Source organism: Anguilla anguilla, chromosome 11 (assembly GCF_013347855.1).
Source record: "Anguilla anguilla isolate fAngAng1 chromosome 11, fAngAng1.pri, whole genome shotgun sequence".
Taxonomy (NCBI): Eukaryota; Metazoa; Chordata; class Actinopteri; order Anguilliformes; family Anguillidae; genus Anguilla; species Anguilla anguilla.
Window position 1 is genome coordinate 10,903,606 of NC_049211.1, and position 14,171 is coordinate 10,917,776.

The 14,171-nt window shown below is 50.2% G+C and overlaps 1 protein-coding gene across 9 annotated transcripts in view; it reads right to left on the minus strand.

Moving 5' to 3' along the window:
• The window catches only part of kazna (kazrin, periplakin interacting protein a), a 269,814-nt gene that overhangs the window by 34,730 nt on the left and 220,913 nt on the right, over nucleotides 1–14,171 (minus strand). For 8 of the 9 annotated variants that reach the window (XR_004761391.1, XM_035381147.1, XM_035381148.1 and 5 more), the window contains one exon: nucleotides 3,769–3,960. Coding sequence is in view for 8 of the 9 variants with exons in the window: in XM_035381147.1 (XP_035237038.1) it covers nucleotides 3,769–3,960 (192 nt within the window). In the remaining variant the exon portion in view is untranslated. Of the gene's footprint in view, nucleotides 1–3,768; nucleotides 3,961–10,166; nucleotides 10,312–14,171 lie in introns of those variants that run through there. The other variant, XM_035381153.1, reaches the window with a different exon arrangement.

Sequence of the window (14,171 nt, forward strand, 5' to 3'; positions counted from 1 at the left end):
CTGAAATAAATTAAAAGCGATCCAGTTAGATGGTGAAATGAAAGTGCAGCATCTCTTAGTGAAAAGTGATGTTGGGGTGGGGGGAAGGGGGGTGGGGGTTGTTGAAAAAGAGAGTCAGTCTAGCACCCAAACTGGATTCAAACACACCAGGCTGCGACAAACCACCAAACCATGTTCTGTTACATGGGGAAAATGCATTAGACAGACCAGGCTTTAATGCTACTTGTACCTTTACTTTGTAGTGCCTGTACCACTCAGTATATATTCCTGAGAGACACTCACTCACTCACTATGAACTTTACTGATTACTGAAAACTGTGGACAAAGGGATCCCTATTAACACTCGCAAGCCAAACAGAACTGGTCTACTTCCTGTTCTTTGGTATAGTTCTCAAAGAACCTCTGGGAGAAAAAAACATCTTACTTTAACCAATTAAGGAACAAAAAACTACACACCACCGGAGAGCGGGGGGTCAGCCCATCAGACAGAGAGAGAGAGAGAGAGTGCATTGTTTACACGCCGTGAGTGGATCCATTACTCTATACGTGATTAGAAGGTATCAGAGCACGGACAGCACCTCTCTGGCCCGGCCTGCTGATTTCACGCCGGATTGGCTGTCGGGGTTGGGCCCCTGGCCCCGCCCACTCCAGCGCGCGGAGAGTGGCCGGCGGAGTCGCGGCAACCTGTAATCCCGCGGCGGGGCGGCAATTACCACGCGCAGCACAATCACAGCCGTCGCCGTGGAATCCCCGGGACGCGCGCTGGGCGTGAACGCCAGGCCGAGCCGCCGAGCGCAGCCGGTCCATTACGAGATTCAGAAAAAAAACAGCGCCGCCAAAAAAAACAACAATATAAAAAAAAACACCCCTCTGGCTGCGGAGATCCACACCAGCTGCTCGGATCCACACCATCAGGGAAGCATTTCCACGTCTTAAGGACAGCAGGAAGTGCCAATCAAACAGGAAGACACAAACTGTAGCCCTTCTGTTCCAGCTGGCCCGGACTGGGATTCATTCAGTCATTCATTCATTCAGTCATTCATTCATTTTATTTATTTAAGCACAACAACCCACTGTTTTCCAGGGAGGATTTGGGTCCATAAAAAGAAAAAAGACAAAAAGAAGGTTTTGAAGCAGTCGGCCTCCTCAACATACCGTCATAGACATTAGCCACCAGCGCTAACTGCTAACACACCTAAACAGCACAGCTACTGGCCCTCCCTTTCAAATAAAATTAGCAGTGCGTTACTGCCACAGATTACATCTTGCATAAAGGACGTAGCATGCTTTTAACAGATATGTCTGATGCACTGCCCTCTGACCTGGATGTGCTCAGTTTAGGCCATATTCCATCTCTGTATGATATAAACACAGCGATAAAATAAACTGAGTAAAGCTCCAGTGCACAGCGAGCACTGCGCAGCCTGTCAGAACAGAGGATGACACACAGGTAGGCGGACCACTTGCACAACTGTCGCAGTTACACAACAAGGCCTTTTTCTTTCACCAGCCATCCATCCGTCTCTCCCTCTGCCTCTCTTTCTCGCTCTCTCTCCCCCAGTCCCTCCTCTCTCCGGAGCAGCGCAGAGCCGCACCTCATAAATCTCCGAACCCGATAATTACTGCCCCCCTGAGAGTGCGTACGCGTCCTCTTTATTTCCGCGGAACACAAACGAGGTTCCAGCGTTACAGCAGGGCCACAGAAGAACAGAAAAAAACGGCTAGAAAAGGACCAGAGATGAATCCTGCGATCTCCACATCTCTCCACTCTACATCTGTTCATCGGCTGGAACCACACACTCTCCACGCCTGACTTTTACCAGCAGCAGTGGGAACTGCCCCCCGTTTCCACCGGACAGCACTTCAAATCCGAGAGAAGTACAGCTTTAAAATAATATCCTGTTCCTGTCATCCTATCCGGCTTGGAATGCTGTAACATCTCCTCCAGAAGTTCTCATACAGGAGTGGCGGAGAAATCAGGGAAGGAATTATTGGAGCTTTTTAAGTATATTTGATAGGATGAATCTCTTCAGAAATGTTACATTTTACTCACATTTATGGGCGTACAAATGAGTAAACATCATTAAAAAACTAAAAAAGCATGAATGCTTGAAAACATAAAAATTGCACGGAAGTTTATTTTTTCTAAAAATCTAATCATAACAAACAAGATAGAAATTCTAATAGCTTTCTGTTGGTTTGGCAGATCATTACAAAGTAAAGATGTCTCAGGCTTTCTGCTTAAAGCACAACCACAGTCCTGGAAGTGCTCCTATACGTAGCTGGGAACATCCAAGCAGATGGAAGTAAATAAACAATGCAGGAAGTGAGGGCATAAAGGCTGAGATTAAGTTGTCCCTGTTCTGACAGCGATACACAGAAGATAGCGCACACTCAGGCTGAAAGAGGATCTCTCTAGCTCACCTCACCCACCCAACCCCCTTCCGCTCTGCAGTGGGTTGCTATGGTTTCAGTGTGTTGTCAGAAGACAGTGATGCAGCCAGTAACCCTGGTTTCCAAGCCCAGGTTCCCAGTGCTGGACCAGCATCAGCTTTTGCCCGGTAAGACCACACACAGTAATTACCCCCTCTATCTCCTATAATGAATCTAATGGCACATTGAGGGGCTCGTTTCCAGTGTTTATGGACAACAGAACTCAAGACAAGCAAAAATAAATACGAAACGGGCCAAATGGAGGATGGATGGGCTTCAGCTTAATGCAGAAGGGAGGCGAAGCAGCCAAAAGCTCCAATGAACTGCATCCCTGCTGGTCTCAGAGCCCAGTCCCAGCCTGGGAACACACACGGAGAGGGGCAGCTCTGCGGCAGCGGGTCCGGTGCGCGTGAGAAGAACAGCCCTCATTAACCGTCACCAAACCCTCTTTTGGCTGCACTCTTCCTGGGGTGCAGTGGGGGATGGTGCGGGGGTGGGGGGGGGGTGTTTGTGTGTGTGCTGGTATCCTTCCCAGCACCCGAGAAGAGCAGATCTGGCTTTGCCAACGTTCTCCGAAACGGAGCCCGGCGCAGAACCCGGGCCAGGCTGCGTCATGGGCCCGGCTCCACCCGCAGAGGGGCCGGTCCAGCTCAAAACTGGAAGCAATACGCTGCGCCATGGCAACGGAGAATTTGGCCTCCTGTGCAGAACTGCTCCATCGCAGCATGGCCTAATTCTGTTATACGCTCGCGGGCCCCACTAACGCAAGCCGGCTATACAGCTATTAATTTGGCCTCCGTTTCTGGTGTGGCAGTCCCAGTTCCTCTGAAGGGAGGCGTGTTTGTTCTGGCCTTCGTTACAGGCCGGATTCATAAGATTCCGGACCGCGGCCAGCTGTTCCAGGCAGGACACCCTCACTGAGGAGCCAGCGGACCAGGAAAGGAAACAGTCACAGGCGGGGATGTCATTCCCCAAGTGACGAGCAGATAATTAAAATTATAACGGCTGTCTTAAGTGCGCGGTGAGAGTCGCTGATGATGTCTACATTCAGGGGTATGTTTTCTCAGCCCCGCTTGGGTCACATGGGCTGAATGTTTGCAAGTCGTTATGGTGTGCTTGCATATTTTACAGTTTGAAGCAGGTGTGAGTGCAGGGGTGGGGCAGGTGTGAGCGTAGGGGTGGGGCAGGTTTGATTGCAGGGGCGGGGCAGGTGTAAGTGTAGGGGCGGGGCAGGTGTGAGCATGGGGGCGGGGCAGGTGTAAGTGTAGGGGCGGGGCAGGTTTGAGCACAGGGGTGGAGCACACGTGAGCACAGGAGCAGAGCAGTTCTACATACCTTGTAAGGCCTCCTTGGCACGGTCCAGCTCCTGCTCCTTCTGGGCCAGCTGCACCTTGAGCTCGGTGGCGGAGAGCACTTCGGCCGAACACCCGCCGTGAGAGTCCTCCAGATCCTTGGTCAACATGTCCTTCATCTGCCGCAGGAGGTGCACCTCCTCCTGGAGCTGCGCCACCTCCTCCCTTAGCAGCACTGCAGAGAGAGGGAGAGCGCAGGCAGGGAAGGGGAGGGGGGCGAGGGGAAGGAGGAAAAAGCAAAAGAGGGAAGGAGAGAGATACACAGCGTTAGGAGCACTGTACTGCACTAATGCACAAACCCAGCATGACAGAGACACACGAAGCTCTCTGACCCTCTTCTCTCGCCGCAAAAAAAGCAACAGCTTTATCAAACAGGCTCATAATTAGGCAGAATTATCATATAACCCTGATGCTTCTGCACAGGCTTTACCTGACACACTCCAGCAACCAGAACATCTAACCTGCCTGACCCGGCCCCACTCAAAAACCAGGCAGGCAACAGGTGCAAGATGAGCAACTCATCGCCCCTTAACATTCACGAACAAGGCTTTCCACATGACTAAATGGCGAGTGTTTGCAGGAAAATTAGGGCTTTTGTGAAAATGAAGTCACTTTTGTACATCCAGTACTTCAAACACCTGAAAAAGCTGCTTTGGAGAAGAAAAAAGCTCTTGATGAAATAACAGCTCATGATGAAACAAATGCTCTAATGCCTGACAAGAAAGAAGCCAAAAACATCTGCGCTTCTTTAATGACATTTACTTATTTTTCTTGCTGAATTAATTCCGTTCTGGCAGCCTGGGACGAGAATGATTTTACTTAATGAAGGGGGAAATGAAGCATTCGGAAGAAAACCAGAGTAATTGCCAAAATATTTATGGAGGAGTGGGCATGTTTGTCAAAACACATGAAAGAGCAGGACTGAAAGGAGAGGGGGGAAACCTCCGAGCTCCGGGCTCGATAACGAGCCGGAAAGCACTCCCACTCTGCTGGGAGCCACAGAAAGTTGAGCCGACGTGGAACACAGGAGTCTGTCGGATCGAGGCCATTTTGTACTGTCAAATAAGCTCAAGAGGCTCTGCGCTGCCCCTTGCTCTGTGTGTGAGTGTGTGTGAGTGTCTATGAGTGTGAGTGTGTGTGTGTGTGTGAGTGAGAGTGAGAGAGTGTGTGTGTGTGTTTGCGTGACAGTGTGAGTGAGAGTGTGTCTGTGAGTGTGTGTGTGTGTCTATGAGTGTGAGTGTGTGTGTGTGTGTGAGTGAGAGTGAGAGAGTGTGTGTGTGTGTTTGCGTGACAGTGTGAGTGAGAGTGTGAGTGTGTCTGTGAGTGTGTGTGTGTGTGTGTCTATGAGTGTGAGTGTGTGTGTCAGTGTGAGTGAGAGTGTGAGAGAGAGTGTGTGTGTGTGTGTTTGCGTGACAGTGTGAGTGTGTCTGTGAGTGTGTGTCTATGAGTGTGAGTGTGTGTGTCAGTGTGAGTGAGAGTGTGAGAGAGTGTGTGTGTGTGTGTGTGTGTGTGTGTGTTTGCGTGACAGTGTGAGTGAGAGTGTGAGTGTGTCTATGAGTGTGAGTGTGTGTCAGTGTGAGTGAGAGTGTGAGAGAGTGTGTGTGTGTGGTTATGAGGGTGTGTGTGTGTGTGTGAGCGTGAATGTGTGTTTGTGATATGGACAATAATTTATAAAATTTAAATAAAATAATATTAACTATTAGCGAGCGCTTTCATGCAATGAAAAATGCAGTTCAAAGTGTTTCACAGTTGACTAAAAAGGCAATGAATAAGGAATAAGGGCAAAACTGCATCATTTCTATTATAATTTCCTTTCCTTTCATTTTGTCAGGTCTTTTTCCAAAATGATTTCATTATTGCATTCAAACTAAAGCCCATGCAAAGTCAGCGCTGATGAGCACCCCAGGGCCAGCCGCTCTAACACGCACAGCGGATCCACACGCTTACACGGGAAGGGCGGGGGGGGGGACACGCCTGTGAAGTGACATGGCGTGTCCACAGTGCACTGACACTCTCACAGAGGTGGGGGGGGCCGCAGGGCAGAGATTACCTCACACGCGCAGATGTAGGGTAGAAAGAAATAAAACGCGCTACATAGGCCTACACTTGAGCATCCATATCTTGCTCGCTTCACAATGGTCCTCTTTCCCTAGACCTACAGTGTGTTCTGATCCCAGCTGCTACTGGTTTCTTGCCCGCACCCCCGCACCACCATCCCCCCCAAACCTTTAATCTTGTTCATTCAGGCTCAACAGGGGCTCAGGACTTATACAGCACCAGCACGAGCTCCCACTGGCTGTACATTTAGCAAGACAAGGCCAAAACATCCACTCCACTGTTTTGGGTTAAAATGCACTGAGTGAGCCCATCCTGCTCACCTCCCCCGCACCCCCCCCATGCCACCCCTCCAACACTTTTATACACTTACACAGAGCACAGTATGTCTCTTTCTCCTGACAATTAAAACGAAAGTCGCTAATTAAGACAGGGATGAAAATTGAATCACTGGGAAAGAGACTCAGAGAGGTTGAGGCGCAATTAATGGGCTCCTCGGTATTAATGGGACAACTTGTTACCATGGAGCCAATACAGCAATGTTTCAAATGCAACACAGTGCCGTGGCAATTTCTTTAAAAAAGGGTGAGAATATCGCTCTGAGGTGTCGAAATTCTGTCAGTGCTGCACTCACTTAATTTATACAATGTGCAACAGATACACACGGCTGGCCGTGCCCCGCCCACAGAGTAAAGGAGAGAGAGCAGTAACCAGGTTGCTGGCAGAGACTCCGCAACAGTCTGATAAAAGAGCTCGCTCTTGAGTTTTTGGTTCAGACTGAAGTGCCCCTCAGGGGCACCTTGTAAATAAGTACAGCACCAGGAGTATCACACAGGGGCTGGGGCTAACCCTCCTACCTGCAGCTATTACAGCAGAGACACACACATCTCAGCGGCAGCTTGGAGGAAGTGTGTGTGCCTGCGTGTGTATGTGCATGTGTCTGTGGGCACGCCTGTTTGTGTCTGCACGTGTGTGTGTGTCTGTGTGTGTTTGTACATGTTTGTGTGTTCATGCGTGCCTGTACGTGTGTGTCTGTGTGTGTTTGCACGTGTGTGTGTGTATTCATGTGCGTGCGTGTATGAGAGAGAGTGGCATGTGGCACGTGACAGTCAGGGCGTTGGATTGAGAGCGGTGTACTGTATCGGCGACCCCGCCCGTTCATGCCCCCGCAGGACGCGTGGCGCAGTGTGCAGCCCTGGGACGTTATAGAAAGGAGAGCGGCGGAGAGGCGGCCCATCCGTCAGTGTCGGCTTTCGCCCCGGGCCACAGCGAGCGGCGCGGCCGGCCGCTCCAAACGGCAGGCGGAGTCGCTTTCCTGATGAGCGCCATCTTTCATCCTCCTCTCCCGGGCCTCCTTACTTATTTATTTATTTATTTTGGCGCTCGCGGTCGGCGGAGGTGGCCCGCTGCAGCTGCGCCGTTTCCGCCGCCGACACGCGACCGTGAACGTGACCGCGGCGCCGAGCGCGAACGCGGGGCGAGGAACAAGCCCCGCCTCCCACCCCCCCCCGTCAGCGTCCGGAGAAAGACCGGAGCTCGGCCCGTAAACGAACCGGGCGGCTGTCTCGCGGGGCGGGATGTGCTGGAAGGTTAAGACCGCGGCGCAGGGAGCGCTCGCTGCTCCGCGGGTGACACCGCCGGCCTCGCGGGCGGAGCCAGAGGAACGGGGGAACCCGCAAAAACCGTCTTACGAGCAACCGGCAGACAGCTGCTGAAGAGGAGAGGCTGCAGCTGGGCCGTTAGCCCTGTTATTTTCAGGGTGCTTAATTAGCATTCTCCCATCACTCGCACTGTCGCTCGCTCTCCGCAGCCACCGATGGGCGAGAAACAAAAGGGGGAGGGGGTCGCTGAGAGCAGCGGCTTCGGCGGTCACTGTCGGGAAACTGGAGGGGGGTGGGGGTGGAATGGCGGGGGGTTACGTTTTGCCACACACGTCCCCGAAAGCAATCAGATACCCCCCCATTCCACCGAATATGCCGTCCCATCGATTTTCATCGCCATTGTCATTCAAGGCTTTAATATTCAATGCCTGAATAATTGCTTTTCCTCTCCGCCTCTCAGACTCAAAGTGCAGATAATAAAGCAGACAGACAACGCCTTCAGGATCTTCACTTGATTTTCCGTGCGCTGCGGGGGCTTTTTTTTTTTTTGGCAGTCATAACTCCGTTCCCAATAAACCTCAGGAGGGGGCCCGACCGCGTGTTGGGCTAAGTCGCTCAGATAATGAAGACAAACTCCTGCCGGTAAAAGTTTCACCGGGGAGCGGCGGCAAACGAGGGTTGGGCGGCAAAAATGAGGGAAATCCATCCAGGCTGGATGTGTGTGCGTCTTTTGAGGGGAGGGTGGGCTTAATTAATCTCAGCATTAATGCTCCTGACGGTGGGGGGGGGGTGCCCAGCTGAGCGTTGGTCCCCACAGCGCACATCTCCTCACACGGAGAGGCGGAGACGATGCGAGGGAGCGCTGCTCAGCCCGAGGACCGGCCCTCCTCTCGCCCCCGAGCTTCTGTCATGACGTGTTCCCCGAAAAAGGACAGGAACCGGCTGAGCCGCGCAGGGCAGGTGCGCCCGGCGCCTCAGTAACGGCCCGGTGGTCACGCTCGACGGCAGACGGCAAACGGCCAGCGGTGCAGGAGCTGACACGACCCGTGATGAGGCGGAGGTTGGCGGTGCCGCGCTAACAAACAAGCCGGCTGTTCCACAGAGAGGTGCGCCCGTCTCCTGCCCTGTGGAGGGACCCGTGCAGGCTGCCGCTGTGGCTCATTCCACACACAGTGCCCAGGGCTCACAGACACTCCCATACACACTCTGTTACATACAAACCGTTGATACAGCTGGATATTTTATCAAACCTACAACCTTAGCTACCAGCCCAGTTCCCGAACCATTACGCTACAGTGACACGCCCCTAAACCTGACCCAGGGGCTTACAGTATTCATCTGACGCTTACAGGGGCGACATAGCTCAGGAGGTAAGAGCGGCTGTCTGGCAGTCGGAGGGTTGCCGGTTCAATCCCCCGCCCTGAGCATGTCGAAGTGTCCCTGAGCAAGACACCTAACCCCTAATTGCTCTGGTGAATGCGCGGCATTAATTGTAAAGCGCTTTGGATGAAAGAGCTATATAAATGCAGTCCATTTACCATTTATAGTACATGTGAGAAAAGCAATGAGGTTAAATGGAAGGGGTGATCAATAGATGCTGAGGCTTTCTGCTGTAAGGAGATGACCTCTATGCCGGACTCAGTGTCAACAACACCACTGACAATTACCCAATGATTCGGGGTCTGGGTCATCTGCTTTGGGTGGGTGGAGTACAGATGCCCAGGTCACCAACCCTCCCCCCACCTCTCTACGGACGAACCTGCTGATCTGAGCCGGTCTGTCTGCAGAGCCGATCGCTCGTCAGCATCCTCCCGATAAAAAGCCAGAGATCAAAGGATCACCTTTCCTTTGCCCGCGCGGTTTTCCGAAACATAAATCAGAGTCCAGAAATCCAACAGAACAGGCAGGTTGAACAGGCTTTCAACTGCAGACAGCCTGGAGGAGAGAGATGATCAATCACTGCCGCCGGTCTGTTGACGATGAGTGCCATGCTCAGCTAGGCTAGCTTTTCGCTCTGCGTTTTGATAGACCAAGCCACAGGAGGGGCCATGTTTGTGTTCCTTTGAAGAATGCGATTATTCCCGTGTTCCATGCGTGGACTCACACTCTCTTGTGGAGCGATCAAGAGGCCACAATTGTACAGAAATGACAGATTCACCCATATGAGTTTACGTGTGTGACATAGGCTTCCCCCACATGGATGGATGGAGGGACCGGAGGGAGACTGCTAAGCTTCAAAAAGAGCTGAAGGAATGGCTGTCTGACATATTCTATTCTATTCTATTTTATTCTATTGTATTCTATTCTAATGCTACATGAACATACAGATAATCACATTCTTCAACCTCAGATGCAGCAGTGGTGTTAAAAGCACCATGACAACCAGACCCAGACAACAGTAGCGACAAGCGTCACATAATATTGCGTTCAGCCAAACCCGCTGCCAGATTTATCTTTCATATGCAGGCAACAGTAGCCTGCCCTTGTGGTACAGGTGAGAAACCCTGACAGTTTGCTCAAGTAAAGACGGGCGCCAGTGTGAAACCAGTTGAGAGAAAACGAAAGCTAATGATCAATGAAGCCATGCTGCTGGGAGCAAATTAGCTCATTCTGCAAATATGTTAAATATGTGCATTCATTACCCTTCACCCGAAGCCCCCCGCTGCCATCCACGCTGACAGTCGGTTATCCCAATTTATAAAAACAATGAGAAATAATCTCTAACCTCACTCGTATGAATGACTGCTTAACATGTCCATTTCCATAAATGCCTGTGATGCGCCGCGGTTTACACGCATGCTAAGCGACTAAGTGCAGGAGTTTAGGCTCCGTTCCCTCTGGTTGTCTGGCAGAGCAGGTCCAGTCCGTTCCCTCGAAACAGGAATTCGTTGGGAGAAACCCAGGGGCGTGTTTAAAAATCAGACGCAAACCGCGGACTTCTCCTCTGTCAATGCAGATCCCGGAAAATACGAGCGTACGCATGGAGCATCGCATTCGAAAACAGCAAACGAGTTTGCATAAAATGTTACGCTGGAAACAAACATGTTACGCCAGACTTGCGATTCGACTCATTTACTTTCATTATTCGTTTCACACTCCACTTTCGTTTTTGCAGTTTTCTTGCTAACATGCTCAGATGGTTTTAAAGTAGACACATAGAAAGTCCTATTTTGTCAGACCACCTGGTTGTTTCTATTTGCTTGTCGCGCCCTCGTTGCCATCGATCAAATAAACACTTAAGTTCAAACTACAGTGTGTGTTCTTGCCTGGGAGTGTGAACAGCCAACCACTTGCTGAGGGTACATACTAGAGTATATACTTTGTTAGGATGATGTACAATTTCTGATAATAGCATGCTTGTAAGGGTTTCTGCCACTTAAAAAGTTCTCGTCTTAGAGGCTTACAATGATAACAGCTTCACAAACATAACACCACTCACTAGCTTGACATCCAAGCAAACAAAGATTAAAAATAATAATGGAAATTTTGTATCTTTTAATTTTTTTTAGTTTGACGATTCAGAGAATAAATATCTTAGAGTACAACTGAACAGTTTTATTTAATATTTAAAAAACACCCTCGGCCAATGTTACACTTTTGTTGAGGTAAAGAAATCTGTTGGACAAACCAATTTCTATATGGCAAATGGCAGTTTTCCCAGGGTAAGACTTCTTTTTTTTCACTGATTTTTTAAAAAACCATTTAAAAGCTCTTTAGAAAAGATGGAGGATTGTATAGTATGTGTATTGTTGCATTGTGTTATTGTAAAGGACCTTAAAAATACAAATAAATAAAACAGTTTTTTACAAGCTCTGCATTCATTTATTCAGGGACACCCATGTAAACATATATTATAAAACACAGCTAATGGGATAATGCATTAAACATTCCACACAATGTAATTCATTATGACAACCACTCTCAATCTACTGTGGATGAGCACATCATATTTATGCATATGAAACACAGAGGAAACATGTTTAAATACTTTAAAGTCGCTTTTGAAATGACAACATTCACACTGGCGGTTGGGCCATTGCCAAAGCTGCACGTTTCAAACTTCCCAGCGACAAAATGGCCAAAAGACAGATTGAATTATTTTACCCCCCTACACATTTTTTTTGTTTGTTGTTGTTGTGTATTTTCTCTAGGGGCTGTTCTTGTGATTGGCTGGCCTGTTCCAGGCTCCGCCACTCATTAAAACAGCTTCGAATTTGAAGACCCTCCCCGGCCGGGCGGTGGGGGCCCAGCAATCTGTCAATGTCCACGGACCGTGAGGAAGCTGAAATTGGGACTCAACTGAGATGGGGAGAGCGAGGACGAAAATAGATAGAAAATGACATTGGCCGCCCAGCGGAAAAGAAAACATTAGATTGGCTTTCACTTGTGGCCCAGCGGGGAGAATCCCATCCAGTCTAACTGTGCACCCGGCAGACTCCTCCCCCTTCCACTGCATCACAGAGGCAGACTCCTCCCCCATACACTGACTCACAGAGGCAGACTCCTCCCCCTTCCACTGACTAACAGAGGCAGACTCCTCCCCCATCCACTGCATCACAGAGGCAGACTCCTTCCCCATACACTGACTCACAGAGGCAGACTCCTCTCCCATCCACTGCATCACAGAGGCAGACTCCTTCCCCATACACTGACTCACAGAGGCAGACTCCTCCCCCTTCCACTGACTAACAGAGGCAGACTCCTCCCCCATCCACTGCATCACAGAGGCAGACTCCTTCCCCATACACTGACTCACAGAGGCAGACCTCTCGCCCTTCCACTGACTCACAGAGGCAGACTCCTCCCCGATACACTGACTCACAGAGGCAGACTCCTCCCCCATCCACTGCATCACAGAGGCAGACTCCTTCCCCATACACTGACTCACAGAGGCAGACTCCTCCCCCTTCCACTGACTAACAGAGGCAGACTCCTCCCCCATCCACTGCATCACAGAGGCAGACTCCTTCCCCATACACTGACTCACAGAGGCAGACTTCTCCCCCTTCCACTGACTCACAGAGGCAGACTCCTCCCCGATACACTGACTCACAGAGGCAGACTCCTCCCCTTCCACTGACACATAGGCAGACTCCTCCCCCATCCACTGACTCACAGAGGCAGACTCCTCCCCCATCCACTGACTCACAGAGGCAGACTCCTCCCCCATCCACTGACTCACAGAGGCAGACTCCTCCCCCATCCAGTCTAACTGCGCACCCGGCAGACTCCTCCCCCATCCACTGACTCTCAGAGGCAGACTCCTCCCCCATACACTGACTCACAGAGGCAGACTCCTCCCTATCCAGTCTAACTGTGCACCCGGCAGACTCCTCCCCCATCCACTGACTCACAGATGGATAAGCATACAAGATGTAGGCCGATAAGATCTGCTGGTTTGTTTGCATGTATAAGTATCCCCTTTCTGCTGTGCTTTGGATACCTGAAGTGTGTCCTGAGGTGACTGAAGAATGTGTGCACGAATCTTTAGAATACTGACCCACTGCTGCGCGTTTACAAAAGCTTGTTTTGTGTGTGTATGCATGTGTTTTTTGTAGGGTACACATATACATGAGCGTGTGTGTGTGTGTGTGTGTGTGTGTGTGCATGTGTGTGTGCGAGAAGTTCAAAGCCACCACGATGAGGTACAATCAGGGCCTAACGCACAGAACGCTCTGCAGGGCACCACAGAAGCAGGGAACAGGGGTGGACCGACCCATCAAAAATACCAACAGCGACTCCAAATGCAAAATCCAGCTCAGTCAGAGAGACAGTGTCACGTTGTCACACTTCAACCCACATGTCATGAAAGTACGCAGAATTTGCTTCACAGAAGGAACATGAGCTTGCTGTCATCGCCTATTTACATTGCATTTAAATTACTGGCATTAGCAGAAGCTCTTATCTAGGGCGAATGACTCAACTTTTTACATTTTTCCCAGAAGGCACTTATACAGCTGAAAATATGAAGCAATTCAGGTTAAATGCCTTGCTCAAGGGTACAACGGCAATGTTCTACCTGGGAATCAAACTCGCAACCTTTGGGTTAAAAACCCAACCATTTCCCAACCATTATATTACAGTGGTTTGTTTGAGAGAGCTGCACGGATGCTGGGGCTTTGGCTGGACTATGAGGGACAGCAGGAAGTCACAGTCCAGGCAAAGATATAAAATGATATTGGTAATGCCAGCATCATGAAGCAATGCTCTACTGTCCGCCACCCCAGGAAATGCTGATAATAAAACGCAAATTAGCATGAACTCTTACTGACTCATTTTTTCCTCACTTGTCCAGCCTGAAACTGCGATAGGCTGAAGGCAACGTCTCCTTCAATAATGGGCTTAAACAAAAACAGCTTCGCTTACGTCTCTCTCTTCCTCCGTATACCACAGTACAAGGTCACTTGGCACGGCGGAAGTTATTTAATTGGCAGTGAATCTCTGTTCTGCATATTTTTAGCCGTATCAGGGCCTGACTGCGAACATGTTGTAAAACCCAATCCGCACTTTCATTACAGACCAGTAGTGAGTTCTCCCAGGAGTCACATCACAGACGAGTGGGGGCCGAGCAAATCAAGTAGCAAAAAGGCCAGCGAACGAGAAGAATAAACACGGGGGGGGGGGGGGGGAAGGCTTCCGCCCATTTCTCTAAAACAGACCTAAAGTGCATGCATTTTTAACAAGTACCCAGAATAATCTGCAGCTTTGACTCCGAGTTCCCAGAACTATC